General features: G+C 38.5%; 1 protein-coding gene across 1 annotated transcript; it reads left to right on the top strand.

The window, feature by feature from the left end:
- LOC140928408 (sodium- and chloride-dependent transporter XTRP3-like) lies at positions 1 to 26491 on the top strand. The gene is made up of 10 exons (XM_073378150.1): positions 1 to 105; positions 16112 to 16736; positions 17479 to 17859; positions 18797 to 18885; positions 20143 to 20253; positions 20994 to 21296; positions 21644 to 21851; positions 23172 to 23328; positions 23893 to 24067; positions 24986 to 26491. Exons 2-10 carry the CDS (start codon positions 16145 to 16147, stop codon positions 25244 to 25246), a joined length of 2277 nt encoding a protein of 758 aa, XP_073234251.1. The 5' UTR covers positions 1 to 105; positions 16112 to 16144; the 3' UTR covers positions 25247 to 26491.
- Positions 26492 to 27707: the final 1216 nt, after the last annotated feature.

Genomic DNA, 27707 nt, shown 5'->3' on the forward strand with positions numbered 1-27707 from the left:
ATCGCACGAAACCTAGGTGGACCAGGGCGACGGAGTTGAGAGAAAAATTTATCCTCGCGAATTCTGACCAGTGAGTCGAGCAAGAGAGCAATTTGAAACTGAAGCGTAAGTATAATTATTTCGACAAGGCGAGTAGTGTATAAATTAAAAGATATCATTTGCTAAGAACAGATAGCAACTACTTACTTGCCGCCGCTTAAGATGGTTTAAAGAATTTTAAAATTAATTTGAAACTCAGTATTTTTTGTTTTCTGAGACTTTTCGTTTGATTCTGTTTTTTTTTCTGTTTATAAAACGAAATAAATCACCAGCACATTTAATGCAAAAAACATAAACTTGGTTACGTTCATTAAGTTAATCAGTCCCAAGTAAAGTATTGCTCACGATCAAAACAGCAGGTTTTACTTGCCGTAGATATAATGTAACCGATGCACTGTTGCGCGTTGCTCTAGTGAGCATCATTTTCAGTTACCTTTTCTTGCGAAAAAATGATGGCAAATCTTGGCTTGAGCCTTACCACGCTGACGGTCTTTACGACAAAGTTTAACATTGAGTCGTTGCTTCCCTCAATAAGCTACCAGCTCGCTGTTATTTTTACAATACGCCACAAGTTTCATTAGAAAAGAAGTCGTATTGTTCACTTGTCAGGGATGTGATGTCTCGTTAACCAAAGATGCTTAGCTTATTTAGGTGATTAATGCAACTCCTCCAAAATCATGCTGATCAAATTGTAAACAGAATATGTGAACAAAGGAAATTTTTAAAGAAGCTTTGCATCTCCATATTAACAAAATCGTGACAACAACAAAAAATGGATGATTTCAAACGAAACGTTCTTATTTGGCTTAAATAAGCAAGGTCAGTCGTCTTTTGTGGAATTTCCCTCACTTTTTTTCTGAACTGTGGAGAGTAGCTTGAGCCGGGGCTGTTCGCGATAAAAGCTTGTAGCTCCAAACCCGCGGGGTATTGTACAGACCTTAGATGAACGAATGAAGTATTAAAGGAGAAGATTTTCCCGGCATAGAACATCGCCTGGCGTCGAGTTAATCAAAACTGAGGCAAGTAAGTGGAAGTAATGATCGATTACTGACACTACGTTATATAGCTTAATTTTTTTTATAACAGAGGCATGTTTCACCTTTTATTGCCATTATCGCCAAGAATCAACTTCATAATCAATTTATCAAACAGCAGTATAATGGTCAGATAACGCCTCGACTTTTGCATCGGTGACGCAGCTGAAGTGTAGTGTTTCGCGGAGTGTTACGCGAAAGCGGACGTTTCAGTAGAATAGAAAACTTTTAATTTGCAATTAGCTCATTCAATGAGGTAACATGTTCCCCTGATTTCACACATGGGTTACGAAATATCACTGTACTGAATTTTACTTAATGTTTCCGATTTCCCTTTAACTCGGACGAGGCGGCAAGCGCTAAAGTCAACGTAAACAGTCAATTTGCCTTAAAAGAAGATCACCGTCATTTTACCTAAAATTTTGTGTTTTTATCTGCTGCTAAATATTCAGAGAAGAATTGTGATAGTTAATTCCTCAAGAATTACACCTCTCTTTCAAGCATTATTTAACGACCAACAAAGAGCTTGCTATTTTTTTTGATAAAAAAACTGGTTAAATGAACGAAAATATTACCGACGATCATGTCATTTTCGTAAAGTCTTTAAAGCAAAAACATGAAATACAAAAGTGAGCGCAATAACGTAAATAGGTGGCCGTATTCCGTATGTTTCTTAGTCATGAACATTTCTGCTCGTTCCTAGCGGAATAAACAAGAGGTAGGTCATGTAGCAACCTATGGCCCAGCCTTACCAAGAGTTTTTCTGTGGCTCTTGTGGCCTGGGTGTGGGATTCAACGGATTTTCCAATGTTTCTGACGTGAAATAACAAAGATCTACTGATTTTTACGATCGAGGAAAAGGCGACTAAGTATTCTCAAAAAATATACACCCCGGAAAGCCTCATTGTGTACTTTCTTTCACTAGAGAAGTTAGCACGGTTTTTTGATAGAAGGAGGTAAAGCCCGGCCCTCTCCCCATCGCATAATGCAGGCATGATAAAACTTATAACCGTTAGAAGGCACTTTATTTGAGTTTCAGCACGAAAGTACAACGAAAATGTTTTGACGTATCCTTCTGGAGACAGGACCGCCATTTTACGTGTTCATTCCAGCCACGCGAAGGTCTAGCGGTTTGCAGGGCGAAAGAAGTACCTTCATGATCCTGAGTAATGATTCGTCCAGGGAATCAAGCCCACGACCTCCCGCTCTGCATTCAAACACTCTACAAGTTGATTACTTGTTTCTGCCACTGCGACATTTGTCCCGCTAAAACGTATAGTAAAATGATGACGGATATCACGTTTTCCCGCCGAAAAGATCGCGGGTTCACGCAGTGCGGCGCGCACTACCTATGATTGAGAGCTGAATGTCATTCTCGTAGTCGTGCTCGTCTTAGAATCAAAAGGTTTCCAATAACATACTGTAACGCTCTTCGAAGGGTTGACACCTATGTGAAACATGCGAAAACGCGTGTCGGAAAATTTGAATATAACCCCTTAGGAGAGGAGGCCAATTTGGGTAGGTATGAAGCAGATCAAAAAACGCAATTTACGCCCTGAATGAACGAATATCCCCGCCCCTTTCTTCTGCTTTCAAGCAACCGGGTCCATACCTTAACTATGATTTATTCTTTTCTCACTTGTTTTTTTTACGTCTTGTTATCAACAGAATAAATTTTCTTTCCTTATCCTTTCAATGGGCTGGAAAAAAAAATGAGTAAATAATGTCATGGCATTTTGCATGTGTAACATAGTGACTTAAATTACTAATGTACATATTCAAGTCACACTTTCACTTGCAGGTGAATTCTCGAAGGCGGAATCTTAACCAGTAATATTGTTGCACGGCAAGTTTTAGAAAGCATTTGACGCATTTTCCAATCAGTTAATGCACCTACAAGCTTGGCAAAGGTTGGAAATAACTAACACATACAATCTGCACTAGTTGTGCCGGTTCTAGTCGAATGACATTAAAATGCCTGTCCATCTCTTTATCCGAAATTTAGCGAGAAAAAAAAAAGGCGAGCGAAATGTCAGCGGGAATGCTTGTGTGATAGATGTAAAACAACATATTTCCAACTTCATTTACAATTAGATGGCTTCATTATTTTATTGCGGTGCCGCTATAATCTGGTCTCTTTGTTACAAGTAAGAGACTCAGTGAACTGCTGAATTTGACCACCTGTCAAAGACTTTACATTTCGCAACATTCTAAAATATATTATCGCGCCAAGTTAATCACTTCTGATCATTGTGAATGATGGTGTTCCAGTGAAAAGCACAATTGAATGAACAGGTTTTCGAGAGCTCCAGTTCCCCAGAATAGTTCTATTATGACAGCTATACTGCTCCATAACTTGACTTACAATAAAACTAATTAGAACACGATTCAAAACCCCAATTGTTACAATGATATCTTCTGGCCTTAAGCCAAGTGCCATTATCTAGTGCAAGAAGTTAATTTACATCAGTTTGTGTGTTTATGCGCGTAAGCTTACAAAGAGGTTTGTTTTTTATTACCGTTTGGCAGCAGAGAGCATCGTGTACAATTCAACTAGTTACAAAACACGATGTCCATTATTTGTAAAAAGGCGTCCTCTACTAAGAGATAAGCAAAGACTGAAGGAAGCATTGTAATTTAGCTGATTAACTTCAGAAGGTAGGCTAGTACCCTTGTAAGCTTAATCTAATGTGTACTTTGCTGTGAAATGCTACCAATCCCGCTTGTAGTCATCATCATCAACATCAGCTTTCGACTGCTGAGCAAGTGACCACCGCATCACGGATCTACTTCTCTCCACCCGGTCAGAGGCCAAAAGCTGTTATTTCCTGCAGCATTTTTAGGTTCCCTTCGTTGCGTCTGAGTAGACGTTGAGCTACGTTGCGTGTGGGCAGAAAAGACGTTTGTAGCTTGCCTGGCCGCCTTTCCCAGTGTTTAGCGTATAAAAAAACGTAACTTTTTGCTTGTTCGTCGTCTTAGACGCCCACTCCTTCTGACACAACTGAGGGCAAAACATGACCTCGATTACTTTCTTTCATCAGGACAAAGTTTTTTTTGCCAGAAAAGTAGAACATGAAATCTCTTTAATTTTTAACGGCACTTAATACCAAAAGCTGAAAGTCCGATTAGTAATAAATTCCCTTTTTAATGGGTTGTAATGTTGACACCTAACTGACGACGTTTAAACATTGCATCTATATATATAGGCTTTATGTGATTACAAATATGTTAGTGAAAACAGTTCAAACAAAGCGGGGACGATGAAAGGTTATATCATTTTAAACTTTATATAAATAAGGGAACTCAGAGGTGCCAACTATTATTATCTTATTCGTTTCTCTGTTGGAGGTCCGTCAAAATTTTGTATCAGAAGTTGTTATGGCATTCATTATTTATCTGCCTACTTTGCCTTATAATATATTATTCACTGAGCGTCGAGGCCTTTCAAGTCGGTTGTCGCGGAACTTGTCAATACTGTGCCAACCAACAAGTTCTTTAAAACGTTGCTCAACTATACAGTTTCTGATATGGCACATGTATTTGGGCGTGCATTCGGTAATTCTTCATTATTTATTCATTATTTATGTTTTTCGTTCGTATCATATTCGGCAGTTTTCTATGACTGCTTAGCATTAGGGCTGTCACGTTTTAAACAGATATTTTGTATGACTATGACGCGAATGTTCAAAAAATATTACTCTTAATAGTAAGGCAGCGTGGTCGAGTGAGTAGCGTGTTGTACTTGCACAAACATGTGTCCTGATATCCACTCCCCCTCTGACCGGCACTAGCTCGATTTGTTTGTCGGCTGTCCCGGTTTCAAAACCTCGAACCGGATACTTCTAACTGGCTAATTGGCTCTCTCTTACAAGTTAGGGATTTTTTTTTATCTCCGTTGTGTTGTGTATTATTTATTTCAAATCACTTTAGCCAGCTGATTGCCCTCAGTAATTTTATTCGTATGGCTACTCCCGCCACAAGTACAGCATTTACCCCTAGAACTTAACGTTGGCGAGGAAATTACTTGTGAATGACAAAAATCGCAACTTCATTTCCAACAAATATGCATGCCTTCCGAGCAGTATATCGAGCGTTACAAACAATAAAAGTCTACTCTAAAAAATTGTTAGGCCAAGTTCAAAACCCACAATTGCAATCCATTTTAATCTTCTTCACGTCTGCCCATTCAAGCTTTTTATAGCCGTTTTTCAAAAAACGATGATAATACTCTTTGTGAAAGGTTTGAACCCAGGAATCATTTCAAAAGTAGGTTGAGTTTGATCGTCCGGGTGAACGTAGTCCTAAATAGGACTGTTGTTGTTGACAGTGATTGACGTTTCGACAACCTGTGTGGTAGTCATCTTCAGAGTCTGAAGATGACTACCGCACAGGTTGTCGAAAGGTCAGTCACTGTCAACAACAACAGTCCTATTCAGGACTACGTTCACCCGGACGATCAAACTCAACCTATTTTTGATAATACTCTTTGTTGTTCCTCCAAAATTTTACATCAGCATTGTTTTGAATTAGAAATTGAAAACAAAGCATCTGCCAAATTTTGGAGGGACTACAAAGAGTATTATCATGATATTTTTGAAAAAGGCCTATTGTATTTGCCTTTTTATTTATTCCAGCTTTTAAGGTTCTGACCGGTAATTATTATGTTTTACCCAGTTTGGTTGCAGTTCCTACGGTTAGATCTCATTCGGGTAAATTTTTGACGCTGCTCCTTTAATTAAGACCAGGATTAGTCATTCACGTGAAAAACAGCCACATCTGATTCCAAATATGGATAGCAGTTTGGCTGTCGCGATGGACAGCGACTGAAATGTCTCATATTTCTATTTGTTTAGTTCTCCCGCCATCCAGGTTTAGAACTTGTTTTTCCACAGAAAAAAGATGGATATCCCATGGCCATTTAGTTCGAATTCACAATTAAACTTAAATAACACGAAAGCTAAGCGTATTTGTCGCAAATGTTCACACTGGGGCCTAAGACTATAAGAGTCAGTACAATCGCATGCTACCAAACTGCACTATACACAACATTCTTGGTCTTAGTGTAATGCAAACAAACTGTCACAGGCAGGCTGTGTATACAGCCGTATTATATTTCCTTGCCATTAATTACACAGGTATTAGATGTAGTTTGACTTTCCAAGGTAATTTCGGGTGTTCTATTGAGTTTTGTTTTGCAAATAACTGACCAGCTCTTCGACTGTTTGAACAAATGCGCACTTCAAAAGCCGACGCAACGCGAAGAGAAGAATTACACCTGATTTACCGAATGGATGCGTTTGTGGCCGCCGTCCGGTCCCCTGTTTAAGGTTTGTTTACAGCTACAGTAAGACCCCGATTTAAAGAACCAGGGCTATATGCAACGAAGTTCGATTCTCGATCGGTACTAACGAACGATATTCCCGGCCCCTCTCCAGTAATAGAAAAACATGTGGGAAGGTATACCTCTATATAACGAAATCTTATTACAGTGGAACCTGGATATGCAGTAACGATCTCTTATACAACGAAGTCATCGATCGCGATATAACGAACCATTTTCTTTACCCCAGTTATAGTAAAATACATAGAAAAGAAGCTCGATATTACGAAACCTCTTTATAGCGAACAAATTTTGCCAGTCCCTGGGCCCTTCGTTATATTCAGGTTCCACTGTATACTGCTTTCGCGTTTTAAATACGTTACAGACTGACAGGTGATCCCCGTGGGTTGAAAGATGCTCATTTTCATTCTATCTTAAGCTAAAGCAACTTTCCTAAACCCATAAAAGCTTCGGAAGGTAAAATTAATCGAAATCTTAAATTGGGATTATACGTATTCAGCAGTAAACAAAGCGATGTCAGGCATATCATTCTGTATCAAATGCATTTGGCTGAAAAAGGGCCAATGATCGCGGGTAGACGAGATATATATCAAGACCAGCTGATCGACTATAAACCTCGTGTTGTTAGTTTAGCATTGTGCCAAAAAAAAATTGTCAAGAATTTACTGACAAAATACAAGGTAAAACGAGAACAAACACAAGTTTAGGATTGAAAGTTCCCTCACAGCTAGTTTGATGAATCTTCTTTTGGGCTATTTACACAAGGAAATATAAGACTCGAACTTCTCGTGTGAGTGGCACAAAAAATATCTCGCGTCTTAAATAAGGAGCGACTTTAAGCCCGCTTAGCTAAGGCACATTAATACGTTATTTCGCATATTGTACAGTTTGTATCTTAAGAGGCATCCGCTCACGTAATAAGCGCGTCTAAATTATTTTTCCCTGTATATGGTCCTAACATTGTTTATCAGACGATGTGCAAGTTAGAGTATATCGAATATATAGGGACATTATCATTGGTGTGCTTAATTAAATTCTAAGACGTACGTTTGCTGTTGAATTGGTTTTTAGTATTTATTTTTTTGCCCAGGCGACAAATATATTTTCACGTACTTTAATACTGAAACAAATAAGAAGCTGAAGTTTCCGTAGACTTTGTTCATATCTCCGTTCATATCGCCGTTATTCACTTCCCTGTACCTTACTATAGCTCTGAAAGATTTTTTTGAATGTCTCTCTGAGAGCCTTTGATGTAACACTATACTGTAAGGAAAACGCAACATGTACATGCTTGTAACAGGCGGGGTTGTAAAGTTGTAGATGTATAAAAGGAAGGGCCACGCGACTGGCGAAATATGTTCACTATTTCAATATTGAAAAGTTTTTTTTTTATTATTATTTGAATGTTTAACAGTACTTGATTTTAAATTCGATGCTCAGTGTACCCTGCCTTTCAGTTGTTCAATATCGTTCTAGGTCTGCTAAAAAAGTTCATTCCGTCTCAAAGTTTGGCCAGTCTTTCTAAATGAAAACATTATATCGAGGCAATTTACACAAAAAAAAGATTTAAAATGTCTACAAATCAATAAAAAAATTCTCGATCTGATGTCAGAGGCCGGACATGTTGATTTACATCACTTAATTTCGGCCCAACGGATATTACCAGGGAAAACCAATTCCGATTCAAAGTGTCATGTTTGTTTTCTGAAATAAGCGACTAAGATCGAGGAAAAATGTGAAATAATTGTCTTAAAATCACCCAAAAAGAAAAAAAAAAGCAAAATATTTCCTTGTATAATTAAAAGAACGCTTCGACAGGCCAGAAATATAAATGACCGATACTTTTCCGCCGGAAATGTTAATCGCTTTCCATACAATCCATATCTTGCTGAGACACACAGCACACTTCGATATAATATAAATTTCACATGCAAATTAATCTACGAGGAGTCAAAACAGCTGTGAGTTGTTACTGAAAAACAACCCAGTTCATGATACTGGAAAGCCAATTCGGCAGCTTTAAAGACCTTACTTAGCAAATCTACAATGTTACAAGGTACGCCTCTTTTCCTCGTAGTTACATTAAATACTTATTAACAGCTAGTTCGAAGAAATCTTTAGAAACAAAGCATTTGACTGAGTTAATGCAAAAACCAACAGTTGCAAACTAAAAGTATGAAGATTTAATCATGTAAACCTCCAAAACAAAATAGGAAACTTTCGTCATTGAGCTGCAACTAAACGTTATGTGTATAATTTTTTGACTAAAATATATAACCAAAAACTAACGCATCGCTTGTATAAATGTAGTGAAATAGAATGTATTTCTGAGGTCACTCTTTCCTCAATTAAGATAATTTGACGTTTAAGTACAATGCACAATTTCCATTCGTAAAACGAGATCTCCTGAAATAATAATCCAGGCGTAGAATCGTGTCAATCGAGGCATAAGCAATGAAGCAATAACAAAACGACAGTAGTACTGCCGACTAAAGCCTATCCGTTGATTAGGCTAAAACATATACGCAAGAAGCTCATCTAAAACAGTAAAGGATTTTAATGAAAAATAAAACTGATTGGATGGTAACGAAAAAAAAGATCCGATAATTTGCGGGAGTTGAGCAGTAAGTATATCTTAATTTTGTCTTCAATTTGCTTTAGAACAAGTGGAAAAAGTGAAACGTCATTTTCATTAATTCTGGACACACCTATTTTTGAACGTTAAACAGAAGTGTTTGCGTATTTCCCCGTAAACTCTAATTTAGCTCATAGAGATAAAAGTGAGCAGCTTTTTTGCCTTATCGTGGGTGAGGGCGTAAATAAGGAGGCATATTGGAAATTTGTTTTGGAAAATTGTATGGGCTTAAAACGGCATTTTTTGATGAGTAAGAGATAAGATTGCACTTATTTCCAAACGGTTACACGAGCAATTCGTGATCCCTCAGAACACACTATCGTAATTAGATGTGAAAAAAGTAATTAGCTGTGGTGCGGATGGAAAAACAACATCGTATTACCTTAAAGAGGTTATGTCATGCTAATTTAAATACCTAAAATGTATCTTTGCATTAATTGCATTGCAAAAATAGTGGCCCAGTTTTGTTGTTTAAGACTATCAGTTTAGGCATTGAAGCTGTTTCCTGCCGTCTGTTGCTATAGATGGCAAGGATGGAAATAGATTGAAATTTGAAAAGATTGGGAAGCTATGCCTGCAAAAATCACCAAAAAAAAAAAATTATGTTTAGTGTTCCCTTCTGAAATTTGTTTGATGCCTTCTTCATAACCTTGCAGGCGCATTTTGTGTATAGGTAGAGGCACTAAGAAATGACTTCAGTGCAGATATGACCTAGACTGTTCACAGTCCACTATTTTTTTGTAAGATCGTTGAGATCGAGCGATTTGCGTTACTGGCAGCCATCTTGGATGAGTGTCAAAACTACTTAGGGGGCGGGGGATGGTTTGGGAGGAAGCGAGAAAAATATTTTTCTCGCCTCCCTTTTGGCGTGCGCTTTAAACCCCGACGCTCGCCCCTGGGTACATATGAAACCAAGATTGCCGTCCATACCAGTAACCGCCTTAGGAAAAAATAGGGGACTGTGAATGTACAGTCTAGATATGACCTAAAACAGCATTATCCCCGTAGCCGATAGAGGATTTCATCTCTTGGTTATACCACTTTATAGATCCTCTATATCTCCTGGTTGTACTACTTGTGTAGTTCATACGATGGCTACTATTTCATACCCACTGTTTGTACTGTGGTTTATCTGCTAGCGTAAGTCAAGGCACTTCAATATGCGCGTATGTTTGCTCTGGTTTATATATTCATAATGCTGGTTCTGAGTCAGGGAGCTTATAGTCGGAGTGCCTAATCTTCTAAATGGTCCACCCCTTATGCGCCTCTATCTTGTTTTCGTCCAATTACAATTTTCGTTACATCTCTCATCTCTTTTAAGGACTGGGTTACAAAGTACTAGCCTTTCAGGCAGTCTTTGTTTTCCGCGCCTAAAATGTCTCAGCCAATTTGTCAGGATAAGCAAAATTTTCAGCATCCAATAAAAATAAATGGCGGATGGCGAATCAAAAAGAGTCAAAAAGGCAAGGTGGTTCTTCCTATTCATCTCTGAGATGGTCGTTCAACTTCGTCATTGGGTTCAGAGTCATCAGAACCTATCAAAGAACCTTTTCTCGTGAAGATTTCCTGTTCCTTGATAAAAGAATCTAAAAATAAACCGAAATATTCCACCCCGCTTTGACGCTTACTGGTAGTATATGGCATATGCATGGAAGCTCCACAGTAGCTTGGATCGAGTGATAAGTCAGACATGTAACATGTCCCTTATAACATATATTCCACACCTCATCCATCTTACACTCATTAGTGCGCATGCTCTATCTCATCCACTTACTTTCGATCTCTATACGGTTCCTGATACTCCATGAGCCTTCTCGAGTTCCTTAATAACTTTTTCGCATTCCAAAGTGTCTTATTTTATTGTTCTGGCTGCTCGGTACTACAACTTTGATTTTCCTGAGTTTTATTAGAAAACTTTCATAGCTAATGTACTCATGCATCAACAGATAATACCATAATATGTTGGTTGTAGAGTAGTATAACAGCGAGTACGTTAGTGCCCTAGTAGCCCTTGGTAGAACCACCAAACAAGAAATCTGTGATTCTTTTTTACTGCTGATTTTCCAATTAATGAGAAGCTTCCGCTTTACTCTTCTCTCTGCAGTAATTTTTTTTTTGTCGCAACTTGCCAAGCGAGTTTGTAACATTAACTAACAGAGTCAAATGATTGCATTTTATGCCTGTAATCCATTCCCTATAAATAGAGAAGAACGACATATAATTTCGATTATAATAAATTTAGTTATTTTTAAATAACTAACGCACTTTTGGCGAAATGAGTTTTCCAAGATAGGTTTTCAAAAATGTTAAAATTAAAGGTTTTTTAATCATCGGTTGTCAGCTGTCTAGACAACACTAAATCGTTCTGCAGTTATTGGTGCAGGATTTTTTTTATAGAGTCAATGAAAGCCTGCCAAACGAACATGTCACTTAAACCGAGCAGTAAAACTATCTGACTGAGGGACGGTCACTTAATTTTTTCAGGGCCTTTTTGTAGAGATATCTAAAAAAGATTATCTTAAGTGAATTCTGTTAAAACAATTTGATATTTATTCGATACGAATGTTTGGGTAGGCAACTTTAAAGTGATTTAACTGCATGAAATCCACATTGTCGCCCTTAAATCAACTCAATTATATTTTTACCCTTTTTTGTCTTCGCATTAATTACAGCTAATGGTTTTCTTAGTCATAACACTGAATTTTATTATTATTATTATTATCATTATCAATAGAAAATTGCATGCAAATGAGTGAATCAACTCTAAAGTATAAAAAAGCCAGCTGAGTTGACTATCATTTAAAAAAAATGATTTTAGCCTTCCTGTAAATGAAGTTTTGGCAATTGACTTGTTTTTGAGGGTATTTTCGTAAGTTTCAAAATTAAAAGTCACCACACTGGCAGTGAGTAGTGATCACCAAACACTGCCAAAAATGACACTTACACCATCCGACCTTATTTTTTCGTCATGACACAAAACGGCCGAATTTACTTTACAAAGTATATATTTGAAGATATTTACCACCTTGTCGGCTTGTTGATTGAAGCAAGTTATTAAGGGCATGGGAAAAACCCAATTGGTATTAAATTATTTCTAGCCAACCAGAAGTTATACAGGGAGATCAATAAGCCTTGCAATCGCCCGTTTGGCGGCAATAAAGTAAGAACATCAACGCTCTCCGGATGTGTCATTACAAGGCCAAAGAATTTAAAATAGCTGATTCGTCGCAAAGTTTTCCCTGCAGTAGTAAAAGCCAGGTAAATGATACATTTATTTATCACTCGCATTACAAAAAAAAAAGAAAAACTTTCGAGAAATAGGTACATCAATCAAGGGGTATATACTCTCATATTTGTTTATAATGTTTTAAAAGCGTGTATACGTGAACTAATGAAAAGTACGCAGTGAGGGCTTTTCGGAGTAATAGGCACCCGAGTAAGTCGGCATTCCTCACCAGGAAAGGAAAGTAAGTAGAGTTAGTTCACTCTTCAAAGAGCCAGCATTAGATCACACCCTAGCGTGTGCCGTAAAAGTGACGACACTCAAACAAGCGACGTATAAAACGCCTTTGTTGTCAATTTTTACATCGACTAATAAAAAGTCGTTTTCATTATTTTTGATAAATTAAGAGTGTCTCTTTTGAAATAATGAAACTCGTCGCTTTCTTTTCGGTGGAAGTGATCGGGCTCAAATCGTTCAGTTTTTCAAGCTGTCCTCAACGTAGGTTTCCCATTTTCCTTGGACAACAAAGTTCGACGATATACTTGCATTTTTTTGTGTTTACTGTAAATGGCAATTATTAAAATGAACCGACCTAGAAGTTACAAAATTTTGTTATGATAAATTAAACTGGTAATGCAGTTTTTTCGCTCATTTCATTTGTGGGCTCTTTGGCGTTTGGCAAGAAAGGATCAATTAGGTCCTCGCTCAATAGTTTTGGTGATTTTGAGAAAAATTACAAAATTGAATCATTGGATAATGTAATTCTAGAGCTCTGATTGGCTTAGCCGTCATGGTATATGAGCTATTATACCATGCTCTCCAAATATGGTGACTGTACACGCCTGCTCAAAATTAAAAACAAGCTGAAATATGGTTGTTTTTACAAATAAAGTCGAGAAGAATTCTCGATATTTTGTAGACGTTTTTAATAAAACAATTATTCCACTTGCGCTTGTTGGATATGAGATCATTATAGCCAACTCACTTCCAACGCGTACTCTGAATAGATAGTTCGCCAAAAGCGGATGATAATGATTCTTCGCTTATTCAAATCCGCGGTTATTCAAGCGAATGTTTGAGTTTATCATTTGTAATGGGATCTGTCGTTCGCTTGATTATTTGCTTTAGTCGTTCTTATAATGCCCGCAATTTAATTTACGTGGTAACATTGCCAAGAAATTAAACTCACGTCAGTATAGGTGACATTTGAGCTTGCAAGCAAAACATATATTAAAGGAGTTCCAAGGGGGTGCGGAGGACCATTAGGTAAACAAACTGACGTGCTTTTAGCTCTATGTGTTATAAAATTTCCCATTTGCAATAAATTTTAAAATTAGTGTGTCTAACCGTAACAACACATCAATTCCACGAGGCAAAACAAGATGAACGATGAATGATCGATCGCCCAGCCTTCAGTTAAGTTGCGTGGTTTAGGTCAAGTTAGCAGCTGAATTCAAAGGATGCCTGTGGTATAAATAATCTATTCCCTGTTTGTTTTAGCAATATTTTTTTCTTCTATGTTGCGAAAATAAAACAACACCATTACGCACAAACCATTAACCAAGGATCGCGTCACAGGGATTTTATTGTGGTTTTAAATGATACTTTGAGCATTCAATGTGGTGAGAAAAAGTCTTTGACGAGAAGTTGTTAATTAATGGATGTCATGAAATTCATGAGTAAGGCAGTAAGCCACTGAGTAATTCTAGATCTGAAAACCAAAACCCACTGGTATGTTTATCGTTGCATATGAGTCTGGAATTATGTTTCACATACCATCTAACAAATCGATACCCCACAGAAACAAGACATGGTTTCTAACCGGCAGGAGCTAAAACGAGGTAGAATCAGTACATCGTTATCTTGGCTCCATAAAGCAGTCAAACTCGAGGGCGAAAGCGTATCATTGTCACTGAAGTTGCAGCGTGTGGCAGACCATTGTCGGAATAGCGATTCTCTACACATGTTTGGTTAAAAAATTTCGCATCAAGACGAAATTTGGCAGGGGAAGTGACTGCTGATTTATGAACGGAAGTTAAATTATGTCTTCATTTTAAGGTGTTTTGATACATATTTTAGGAGGCCATACAGATATTTTTCAATCGCTTTAAAACTGATTTTAATGCTGTCCGATCGCTATAAAACTTTCACCTGTGATTGACCATGAATTGAAGTTTGTGAAAATGCAGTTTTAATTAAAATCGATATCACTGTGGCAACAATAAACAAAAAGACTTTGAAATTGATAAAAGCCGAATTTTGCGCGATCTAGACCTGCTATAATTCTGTACGTTTGAATTCAAATAAAACGTAAAAATATTTTAAACCTTGTAATTTAAATAGCCGTGAAAAACTGATTAATAAAAAAGCTCTAAATGACTCAAATTAATCTTAAACGGCGTTTTAATGCTGCTGAGTATCATTTTTCGCTGTTTGGAAATTCTAGTGTATTTTCTTTCTTGCGATCCTCAAAACTTACCAGTTTTCTCACCACTTGTCTAAGTGCAACTTTATTCTAAATTTTGACTTTTAGCGCTTTTCTGTATTTTTCTGAAAGAGCTCGACAGAATTATTTTCGAACCTCATCACATAATCTTTACGATGTATATAATAATGTCTGAAACTTTCATTAGAATTGATTAACTTGAAATTTAAAGACGAACCTAGCCTACCAAAAATCCGCTTTACAACTTTCACTGTTTTGACGTTTTGTTAATTTTTCCAGTGAGATTATATCGCAACCATAAATACCTCCATGATTAGTATATTTCAATGTGAATACTTTCAATGCTTTACATTCCAAAAATGCAATAAATTTCGTTGAGTCATGGAGGTATGTAAGGCGAGCATTAATTTCAAAAATTAGCATAACGTCTAAACAACGAATGTTAAATCGAAGATTTTTGGCCGGTTCGTATGCTAGGTTTGTCTTGAAATTTTCTTAATGAAAGTTTCAGACATTATCATGTACATCGTCAACATTTAACATGTGATGAGGTTTGAAAAGAATTTTGTCGAGCTGTTTCAGAGATATACAGAAAAGCACGAAAAGTCAACCGTGGATTTAAATAAAGTTGCACTGCCTGCACGGTGAGAAAACAGGTTACTATAGATTTCAGGATCGCAAGAAAGAAAATACACCAGAATTTCCAAACAGCAAAAAAAGATATTATGCAGTATTCTGAGGCTACTTAAGATTAATTTGAGTCGTTTAGAACTTTTTTACTAATCAATTTTTAATGGCTATTGAAAATGAAAGGTTTGAAATATATTTACGTTTTATCTGAATTCAAACATAAGAATTGTTTACTTCTCACGGAGGTTATTTGCTATGCACTACACTTTAAGTTCTTGGTGTCGCATTTTCAGCAAAATTATTCTTTTATCGATTTCAAAGTTTTTTGTTTATTGTTGTCCTAGTGATATAGATTTTACCTAAAACTCATTTTGACAAGCTTCAGTCCAAAATCAGTCAGTGGAGAAAATTTTATAGCGATCGTATAAGGATAAATCACTTTTAAAGCGATTAAAAAGTATCGGTATGGCCTGCGAAAAACTGTATCGAAACACCTTAACTATATGTTATGAGTCAGAATATCTTAACAATTTGTCTGTTCATGGCATATTTCGCTTGGTCAGATGTGAAACTTTGTAACAGTCTAAGCTTAACTGTAAACAACTCCCTTCAATTAAATCCTTTGGTTGGATTGAAAGAATAGGGTGTGTTATACTATAATATAGTTTTGTTATCTTACACTTAAATCAGTTCTGTCGCAAATGGTTGTGTTTAGTTGCTCCTGTTGCCGTCGTTGTTTTGACGAGCTCTTTTTCTCTTTTAGACAAAACATTTTGAGACATTACACTGAGGAAAGATGACTAATCTTTCACCTCAAGACAGTGTCAGCACGAGTGAAGTATTTCCGTTGAAGACTCGCGAGTACAAGACCTTTAATCAACCTAGAACGGAAATAAAGAGTAACGCCCCCGAAAGAGAGCGCAACAACATTCCCTCGACAAGCCAACAGAGCCAAGATCGCAAAGTATTCTGGGGAGATGCTAGACCTCCAAATCGTAGCACCTTAGCCAGCAGCCACTTAACGAAAACTGTGTATGAAACCTGTGCAAGTGGATCACAAAACAGAGCTGTGTACCAGGCGGGTAGAATGAGCCTACCACTGAACGGAAAATATGCAAATAATTATTACATTAGAGCAAACGGTGCGAACTCTAAGCCTGGGACTCCTTACGGTCAAATTGGGGTAAACGGCGTGAAATCACTGCTACGGCGATCTCATTCTGGAAATTTAAACTGTTGTGGTTCTTCTCTGAACTGTGTGTTTCAAGGAAGAGACCCCGAGAAACCTTGGAAAAGCAAAGGCGATTATTTTGTGGCCGTCCTCACATATTTGCTGGGAGTTGGAAATGTCATCAGGTTTCCGCAGCTTTGCTTCAAGCACGGGGGAGGTAAGAAGTCTCTCTACTAAGGACAATTAAAGCAGTTTTCTATCAAGGCTAACGCCTCGGTAAGAATGGTAGCAGATTCGGACAGTCGCCCTTTGGAATGGCCAACTGCCCCATTAGAATTAATAATACTTACAGCATGAGAAAACGTTAAGAAAGGTTTGAACAAATTAAACGTACCAAGGAACCGAAAATATTTTTAACGGCTGTGAGAAACTAAGTAGTGTATAATGAAATTTGTTTGGATGTATTGTGCTTTGTAGCTCTGTAGCGGTTTTAAGAAGTAATTTGAAGGTTTTGTATTCGTTACTTAAGTGTGAAAAAAAAAGTATTAAAAGTTGTTGAACGGAAAAAAAAAACGAAAACATGGGGGTGACAAGAAGACGTATTCGTCCAAGCCAAAATTGCTTTAAAAGTTTTTTTTTTTCCTTTTTTTTTTGACATTAAACAGAGCAATCATTTTTTGGTGGGCTGATTGGTCGAGAGTTATGGTCAAGGAGATTATAGACCATGGAATTGTAGCCTGTTAAAGGCGTTCAGTCTTGGGGAGGAGCCCTAAAGGAAGAATGGAAGGGAAAAAGGCGGAAGAAAGGAAGAGGGAGAGAGGAAGGAACAGAACGATGGCGTAATATTTGTTTAGGACTAACATTTCTCCGAAACTGTTCGAATATAGGCAGTCAACTTGCTACTTGTGTTAATTTTTAGTCTGGTCATTTAAAGTTGCTTATTCTGTGTTGTTTTAAAGGAGCATTTTTCATCCCATACTTCATTATGCTAATCATAGAGGGAATTCCCTTGCTCTGCTTGGAGATGGCGGTCGGTCAAAGACTGGGTCGTAACTCGGTCGTCGAATCATGGAAGGATCTCAGTCCCAGTCTCCGGGGGATTGGCATTTCTGCGGCGTTGATGAGCCTGGTGACGATTTTTTATTACAATTACATTGTAGCATGGTGTCTGTACTACTTCGTTCATTCAATAAGAAGAACGCTTTTTTGGAGCACATGTCCTACTGTAGACCTTAATGGAACCAAAACTGATGTGATAGAGTGTGCAAAAAGCAGTCCAGCCGAGTACTACTGGTACAGAGATACATTAGACGTTGCAGATGATATTGACAATAGCACGGGTGAGAAGATGACGTCATCACATTATTTCATACCAAATGATTTGCTGCATGAAAATCATTGTAATAGTATCACTATATTGCTCTTCGCTCCTGCTTTCGATTTATCTACGGTTCTTTCTTAGTCTCTATATTACCCCATAATAGGGAATCCGGATTCCGGAATGCGAGAAATTTTGTCTTGTGGAATTCGGAATCAGGGAAACTTTGCTTGTAAAATTAGGAATCCTGGAGTTTAGAATCCGGGATACAGCTAAAGGACTCCGGATTCTCACTAATGATTGAAATCCTGAATCCAACTCCAAATTCCACTGACTAAGAATCCGGAATCCATGGCGTGGAATCCAGAATCCAAGACTGTCCTGGATCTCTTACATGGGGCGATCTCTGTATAGCTGCTAAGTACTAATAACTCTCCCTGAACAACAACAACAAAATTAATTACGGCCAGCTAGGGATGATCCTTGCAGTTTTTAAGTCAGGGCGATGAGGCGGACATCTCATTAAGTGTTACTATTACAGAGAGTATAACTCTCCAGGATGTTTTAAATTAGGATTAGGATAGCCCTAGATTTCAGAAATAACTAAGGAAAGAGTATTTTGACGATGTTTAGCGTAGACCGTAGCTTAAATTGGTTTATAAATGGTTTATTTTAGGTGGGTAAATAGCCTTTTCCACTCTGCGCTATATGCCTTCTGGACGCTTATCATAATAAATAATGTTGAGATGTCTGATGAGGAGATATTCCGTGAAAAATATGTGTCAATTTTTTTTTCAAAAAAAAGACGTTTCGGGTGTATGACCCTTCTTCAGGGTGAGAAAAACCATTGTAATGTTTAGATTTGCTTGGATTAGTCACTTGATTATTAACGAGATAAAAAATATCAGGACATTTTTTCCCATTTATTTGTTTATGAATGTTTAACATTGTTTTGACAGGAATCAACATGTATATGTACCTTTTCGTCGTGGCGTCATGGACTGTGTCATTTCTTCTGACAATGCGGGGCTCTCGAGGCGTTTCAAAGGTTTGTATATGTACCATGTCTCCAGAGGTCGGTCTCAAAATACCTAGGATGAAGTAAACCGTACTCACGGTTTGATCAAGTTTCCGAGACAGTTTTTTCTTGGCGCTTTGCGCCTCGCAGTCGCGTCTTCGCGGCGAACTGTCAGGAATCAGATAAGACAAAAATAAACCTCCGGCACTCTGGTTAGTGTATATGATGACTGAGAACTGAAATGCCAGTAAGAAATTTGCACAACCAAGATGTTTTCATGTACATGTAATGTATGCATCTTCATAGCAGAGCTCTCGCGCGAAGTGCGCGCAGCAGAGCACCATCTATGCATCCAAGAAATTTTGGTTCTGACGAAATCGGCGGTACGTACGTCCGTGGGAACGCTCTTTCATGTTAGCAGATGTCAAACGGCAAGGTTACTAGCTTGGAGTCCAAGGCATATACTGTGTGTTTAACTTGGTATGGATGGTATTGGTCATCCATGTTATGGTCAATTGACAGCTGTCTGACCAGTGTCACATGATTGTATGGCAGGCTCAAGTAGACAACTCATTGAAGTGACGTATTTTTTTGAAGTTATTTGCTGATAAGTTTTTGGTTTTCAATTGATCGCGGGCTCAGCATTTTTACGGTGGAATCAGGTGGAATTCAGTTTGCTTTCTGCTTACGGCAAAAGTTTAATTGCTTGAGAAAAGCATTCCTTAAAAGATCCCTCGAGGGCTTTGTTTTTGGCCTTGGCTAAATCTAATGTTACGAGATGTCATGTGTAAGGGGACCCTCGCTAGTATTGATTCAATTTATAGCTTACAACTAGTTACTAAGGGATATTTCCTGATTGTATTTCTCACACCACAATATCAACGGCACTAGGGTAGGACAATTAGCGACAGGTCTTAATTCACTTAATGCTACAGGCCGGGCGACACGGACCAGATCAAGATCTACTTTTCATCCCGGAGATTTTCTCATACGTTTAATTATGTAACTGACATAGGAAAATAATCACAAACAATTATTCTGAAAGGCCTAGCAGTTGATCGGCTCGTCACTTCCAAGGAACAGATCCAGATAGTGATCAGTGTGGGATTGAAAACCACGATCTCTCTATTGCAAGTGAGACGCACTGACCATTTGGCCACGCTGACTCCAGTAATAATCAAAAGCAGAATTCGTTTCCTTCATATCACCGAGTATTAACTGAATCGCCGCATTACATAACTGGGTTTGTATTAATCCATTAACACGGATATATTTGTTATTTTACAGATTTTAATCGTGACTCTAACGTTCATCATCATCAGCCTCATTATCTTTTTCTTTCTTGGTGTTCATCTGGACGGTTGGGCCGAAGGATTAGCTCGACTTTTCATCCCAGAGGTTTGCTTCTCAATATTTGTGGCGGAATTAGAAGAATAACGCCCACTCCCCATATTTACATGAAAACCGAGGCCCGCGGTGCCATAGCACAGAGGTGCTTCGTTTTGGCCAGAGAGCAGGCCCCGCCTTACCTCAAAGTCGGGATCGGCCATTACTGACTTTATAAGCGAGCTTTCTTCATAGAGACAGCACGCTAAGTGGTTAACAAGATAGGGTCTAAAGTAATACTGCCCTTTAGGGGCGAGCATCCTTTGTGGTAATCTTACGGTTTGTTTTATGAAACCATGCCAACACGACTGCTACATTAGTTTGAAATAAGTTAATGTATTTACTTGATAAAAGAGAAAAGCTTTGAGATGCAATCTAGTCGTCTGAATAGCACAGTCATTTAGAATAACCATTCAAAAGTAAGGATGATCAAAGCAGCATGTTATTCATAACTAATGCATCGGAAAGAGTCTAAGGACTTTTAGTGCAGAGTAGATCTCCCTCAGCATTAACAAAGCAATTCGTAAAGAGACGCTCAGATCTAATCCTGAATTAAAATACCTCAACTCACCCTTCAGTGAAGTATTCTTGAGGAAAATTCAACCAATCTTGCTGGCAAGCTTTCGGGTGTAAGAGGAGGGAAGGCGTATTCTTTCTCCTATAATACAATTCAAACACAGAACCGACCAGTTAAGACGCGCAACCCCATATGATGACCAATAGAGCTCAATCAAATTTATCATTTTCCGCAGTGGGAAAGACTCAAAGATCCAGTCGTATGGATGGACGCTGCAGGACAAATCTTCTACTCTCTAGGGGTGGGCTTTGGAACTTTAACTCTCTTCTCCACTGGCCACAAGCCCAACAACAACTTCTACATGGACGCAGTCATGAGCGCCCTGGGGAATTGTGGGACATCGCTATGGGCGAGCATCATCATGTTCTCTTTATTTGGGTTTAAAGCGAGTTATGAAGTCAAGGAATGTAAAGAAATGAGTCGAAACGCTTCTGTTGGCAACAACGGCTCCTGTAGCAAAGAAGAAATATTTAAACAGGTAGGTAAACCTCTGATTATCTATAAAATAAATTTCAGATACGGCTTGAGAGTGTCCCGAACTGAAAGGTTCAGGGGTAGCCGGCAAGGAAAATAGACACAGGGGTGTCACTTAGGGCCCGGGGCCGGGATTTCTGCGCGGCTACATATAAGCATGACCCTCCAGGTTACTTTCAAAGGAAACGAGAGGAAAACAGAACCAAAAGAACTTCTTATCCAGCAACTTTAAATATTAGAGACAGCTCTGAAAGGATTTTTTAGCTTGCCTGTATTAATAGACAGACTGTTTAACACTTGGGTTCTCAATGCGTATTATTAAAGTTGTTTCTCCGTGGTTATGTCTTTCAGCTTCCACCAGGGTTATCCCTCGGGTTTGCAGGATTAAGCGGAACATTCCCTAAGATGCCTTGGTCGCCATCGTTGTGGTCCTCATTCTTCTATTTTCTTCTCTTTCTACTTGGTTCCTCAAGCATGCTGGGTATGATTGAGATCGTCCTTATCACTTTTAAAGAAATAAAACTTTTTACGTCACAATGGAGAAAAGAACTGCTTTGCGGTATGTTTAATTTACTTAATATTATTACTACAGTCGACTCTCTCTTATCTCAGGTAATCTGCTATTTTTTTGGTCTGAAATGTAAGTGGGTGGTCTATCTTCAAAATAAAAATTTGTGGCAAGAGTGAGAAGTGGTCATTGCATTATCCCTGTTAAGATAGTATTTTTGAGATTGACATCACCATGGTAACGTGTTGCGTGACCAAGTAACGCTTCACTTCCGTATTTTTTTCTCTAAGGATTCTGCAGGCAGTGTAAAAAAAACTTTTACTAGGCATTTTTATAGGTGTTGTTTTTACCTAACTAACGTACTTTCCAAATTTAACTGGAATGGTCGTATGCCTACCCTTGATGAATGTTTGAGAAATCATTACATTTCAATGACCACGTGACCTGGACATGCCTTCCAGTTAGTTTCGTGTACATCCCGATACGTCCGATACGCAAAACACTTTCCGCGCGTTATTTGTTAAGATAAGTGTGCATAAGTTCTCCTGCAGATGGGCTCAAGTCAAAATAGTAATTGGATAACTCAGTGAGTCACGTGATCCTTATCTTGACAACTTTCATTCAGACTTAATCTTTACAACTCGTTTAAGCTCTCACGTAAGTTTCTTGTCAATACGTTGCATACTTACAGAGATAGACCACCCCCCTTCATTTTTTCATGTTTTTTTACGTACCCTGCCTTTCTTTACTCTCTCTATTTGACTCTCTATAAGACAGACACTTATGTTGGTCCCAAAGGTGTCAGTCTTAGAGAGGCTTGATTGTTAACACTTCAGTCCTGCAATCTCGCGCAAAAAAGTACACATCCAACTTTTACCATCCTTCTCTTGTCTGCAGACCACCGCCACTTACTTCCCTCGCATTGTCGACCAAAGCTAGGGGACGAAAGCTTCCAATCCACCAGTGCAAATTCAGTTTGATATGGGGGACGGCGAGTGGTTAGAGAAAGGACTGTTTAAGATCGGGGGGAGGGTACGTGCGGCTAGACCTAGGCTTTTAATATCGGCGCTAAGAGAGACTCCGCGCCGGTGTATATTCGATCTCTCGTCCCATGTAAGGGAATTTGACAAGACAGTCTTGGAATGCGGATTCGAGGCACTGGATTCCGGATTCTTTGTCAGTGGTACTTGGATTCTGGATTCTAATCGTTAGTGGGATTCCGGATTCCTTGAGCTGTATTCCGGATTCCAAATTCAAGGATTCCACATTCCACATTCCACATGCAAAAGTTTCCCGGAGTCCAGAATTCGGATTCTCATACACAGGGCGAACTTTAAGTATATTATTTCTCCTTTATTTCATGCTTCTTAGGCTTATTCTGTCTGGCCATGTGTATCAGCAACCTATTATTCGTACAGTCAACTGGCTTTTACTTGTTAGAGATTATCAGTTCCGCTAGTTCCATTCCCCTGCTCCTAACTGGCCTGGTGGAGTGTGTGGGTGTAACTTACATCTACGGAGTAGACAGGTACTACATAATCCGCTCTTGAAACTGAACTGAGGAAATTAAGGTTATTTATTGTTTTAAGGTGGATTTCTGCTGTCGCGTTATTCTTACGCTCGTGCATAAAATAGAGGCAATGTATGGAAGGTCACGCGTAACATAAAAGTTAAACCTCCCTCAGCTTTTACGTTTACAAGTGACCTTTCATACATTACCACTGTTTCATTTACGCACGTTAATTTTACGCGCGTTCGTACGGAAAAGTTACGCGATAGTGGAAACCAACCACTACAGTGAGAGGTAGTAACACCCATTTTGACTCTGATGATGTTATCCCGACAAGTTGTCGAAAAGCCCGGTTATTGTTGTAACCAACTATCTTACGGTTGCATATCTGCCCGCTTTCGCGGAAGCGTCAGTATTTTATTGCAAACCTTCCATTATTTTTGTACTTTTCTTTGATGAAGACTGAAATTTTATTTGAGTGTGTCTAAAAATTCATTCAGGATTCATTAAGGATTTCATTAATTCTTTAACATGTTTAAGTCTCACATAAAAATATTTCTGAAATGTCATTTGAACCTATAGATTTTCAAAGGATCTTTCATTAATGACTGGGAAGAGAGTAAAAAGAAGATGGCACATATGCTGGAAGTTTATTTCACCGCTGATCATACTCAGTGTAATAATTGGAGGATTAGTACAGATGATCCGAGACATGGCTGATGGAAAGTATACATACACAGCCTGGGATAGGAATAAGGTAATTTTCTTTAAAAAAATTAATTATTGAACTCAGGGTTTTGTGCATTCTATCAGCTGGCGTGAACACTATTTGCCTGCCAGTTTTCAAGAGGCTACAAGAAGCCGCTAAATATAAGGCTATTATTTTTCCACCCCACGTTAGACCTAGCTCACCCCAGGACCCGCACCGTTGCAGTCGGGGGTACCCCATTTTTCCTGCATGGAAAGGGACAATATGAAGCAATTTTATGTTGTTCACAGAATGGAAAAAACGACCAGAAACCGCACAAGCTTTCAATGTAACTGTTTCTTATTTTCATTTAAAGAATTATTCTCATGAAGAGTATGTTTCATTTTGAATGCTCGAATATTGTCCGATATATAGGGACTTCGATTCTGCATGCTGATAGCTTTCAGCGAATGACATTCCTTAACTCGCTGTATTTAACAATTATTCCTCGAGCCCGAATGGGCTCGGAGTCAATAGCCCATTCGGCCTTCGGCCTCATGGGCTATTGACTCAGAGGCCATGAGGGCGAGAGGAATAATTATTTCAGTTATAGAATATAGTTGGTCAAAAATATCGAGACAAAACAACTTTAGCTACCAAAACCTGATTCAGCCGCCATTGTTTTGGTTTTCAAAGCCGGCCCTTTTCGCTACTAGTGTGGGCTATAACATTTTGCCTAGTAGTAGCTCAACCAATCAGAACGCAGCATTGATAATAGACCACTAGTTGGATTTTACTAAATACGTCTACTCGTAACAAAATAGAAAATAAATCGTGATCTTAATAGCCAGCAAAAGTTTCTTTTCTCGGCTTTCCGTAACTTTTAATTAAGCTTGAGTAAGATCATTATAATTATTGAGGATTTTTAAAATAGGTTTGCTAAATTAAATCATGATAACTACTCATTGTATATTTAACTTGTTCCAGGCGGAAATCAAGTACCTTCAATATCCTGCATGGGGTTACGTCATCTACACGCTGTTTGTTTTGATTCCTGTTGTTTGCATAATTTACCCTCCCATCAAAGACTATGTCGCGCAGAGAAGATCAGAATCTGAGAATAGCGGAGACTCGCTTTCTACAGTCTGCGAACGATGCTGCTATTTCGGAAGATCAAGATCTTTCGACTTGGAGCAAAGTAGCTCGTGTGTTAATGGACATGTTAACCAGTCGGTTCAGGCAGACTGATCAAAACAGAAAAATCAGGAAGAGGCGCTTTTGGGCTGGAAAAAATTGCTCCTTCATAATATGGCAAACCGCGTTACCGCGTAGAAAAAAGCGCACAGCGGGGACGGTAGCCCACTCCTCATTGACTCCTCCGCGCCCAAATGTACATTTGCAATTTAAAAGAATATGAATTAAGTGTGCGGCGCTTGAACAATGTAAACTGCATCTCCCAGAAGGCTTTCCGAAGCGGAATTACTTCTGGCTCCTGAGCCGGCAAGCTAAAAACATCATTTCATTTAGATTAATTCTTATGTTATTGACAATTTTAGCTATTTAGATGTTACTTTTATCATGGTCTAATGTACAGTGTTCATGGTCTCTGCTCCCCTCTTATTAAGGTTTTAGTGGCGTTGCTCAAGCTTTAATCGACTCGTAAAAATACCATTCAAACAGGCGGACAGCCACTGAATCATGGCAATCACAGCCTTCGAATTTTAGACAATTTTTCATGTTCCAAATTTCTTCCTCTTTTGGGCTTTTTCTTTCTTTGTTTCTTCAAGCTCAGCACTGTTACTAAGCGACACTTGTGGGTAAAAAAATTGTACGTAAGTGTCAGTGAAGTGTTCCTTCGTGAACACTTAGTCAAACCGACATCTTCAATCAGTCTAGTCTTAAAAGAGAATTAAACGAACTTCGCCGTGCTACTGCCGTTCGGACCTCAACTGATCGAATTCAATTCGACTTTAACTAGCACTGTGGTAGCACGACGTTTGAAACCAAGTCGGGCCACTGCCGTGTAGCACGGCAAGCGTTGCCTACACCCCAGTAGCATGTGGGGGAGTTGGTTTCAAACATCGTACTACGTAGTGCGGTGCTGAACTCAATTTATAAATTAAAAATACATCAGAATACATTTTAAAAGTTCACTGAAACCGCTTTTTAGTTTTAAGTTTTTTTTTTTCTGAAACAGCTATTCCATACGACTGAATTAAAACCAAGGCGTGCTACAGTCGTACTCGAGTCGTACTGAAGACGGGCTAGCTTGGAACGGCAGTAGCAGGACCTATGAAACAGAATGAAACAGTATGCAGGCCTTACTTAGGAGTCTCCACCCCTACCCCTCCCCTCGGTGGAATTGCCTCCTGTTTCAAATGTATCAGATCGACTATTTCTTGTTCAGGATTTACGGATGAAAACGAAGAATTAGTAGCAGCGAAATTAAGCAAAATAACTAATCCAACACTCCTCCCTTTGTTATTCGGAGAAAATTTAAACGAGAAAAAGAATTTGTTAGCTAACCTAAAAGCTTATTTTTGTAGACCATTATTAGCAGAAATAAAATGACATTGCCTTACAAAAGTGCGGTTTTCTTTTAATTTTTATTTTTCATAGTCAATCGTTGAAGTAGTCTTCCTGGCAACCGTTTCAGTGTAGTCAGGCGACGCGGAGGATTGTTGCGTAACGACACCGAAACGGCTGCGAGGGATGACTATCGTTGAAGAAGGGCTGAGAGGAAATTTTAAAACCTGGATTTGCAACGAGTACCACTTTGTCTTCTTTTTCAACGCAAACTCAGAATTTCTGAGAAGACGCGGCCGACAAAGTAATATTTCACATTTTCAAAAATGATGTGGAACAGAAGCGAGTACAACGCTGAAAATAGTTTTTAAAAACGACCACTGATGTTATTTGTAACAGATCGATCAAATTAAGCTGATATAGCTCATATGCATAAAAACAAATACAGTGTGCCGAACACTTTGTTAACACAATATCTAGTTATCTCTGCCTTTACTAGAAAAGAAACTTAAGTGAAAGGGAACGACAAAATCCGTGAGGAAAAAACGAAAACCGCCCCTATAAAACACAAATTATCTGTAGTTTTAACGAGCGAGGCACAAAATAGATACTAGTTCCCGACCGAGAAAAACTATCACATGAGATCGAGGTCAAATGTGCCAACCAGTCAGCCCAAGATGGCGTGACAACTGTGAAAACATATGGCATATGCATCCAGAAAGATACGTAAACGCACGAAAAAAACCGACTCGAATAGTATGTCCCCGTTCTCGATCTTCGTTGGACGCAATAAACTCTAGTAAATCAAGTAGTATAACTTGCTATTGTAGTTTTAAGCACCTTCTTTAAGCTAAAATAGATCGCAAAGTCCTTTTTACTTTTATACTGAGTCTCTGTAAAATATCCACATCAAAGAAACTTAGCTAAACTTGCTCAGACAGGTTCCAAAATTCGAACGAGAAAAGTGGTTTGGATATTTGCAAATTTTTCTTGTTTAGTCTGGCCGCTCAGTCTCCTTACATGAACACCTGTAGAAATATAGGCATTCTTCATCGGTCTCTATTCCGCTATTCCGCTCCAAACTTCTTCCGCTCTTTACTAAGTTTAATTTGTTTTAAAAGTCGCCAGCAAGTATGAATTCATTTCATTATTTGCCTACATAATTGTTCACACGTTTCCCTAA

The sequence above is a fragment of the Porites lutea genome, chromosome 2 (assembly GCF_958299795.1).
Source record: "Porites lutea chromosome 2, jaPorLute2.1, whole genome shotgun sequence".
NCBI classification, from domain to species: domain Eukaryota; kingdom Metazoa; phylum Cnidaria; class Anthozoa; order Scleractinia; family Poritidae; genus Porites; species Porites lutea.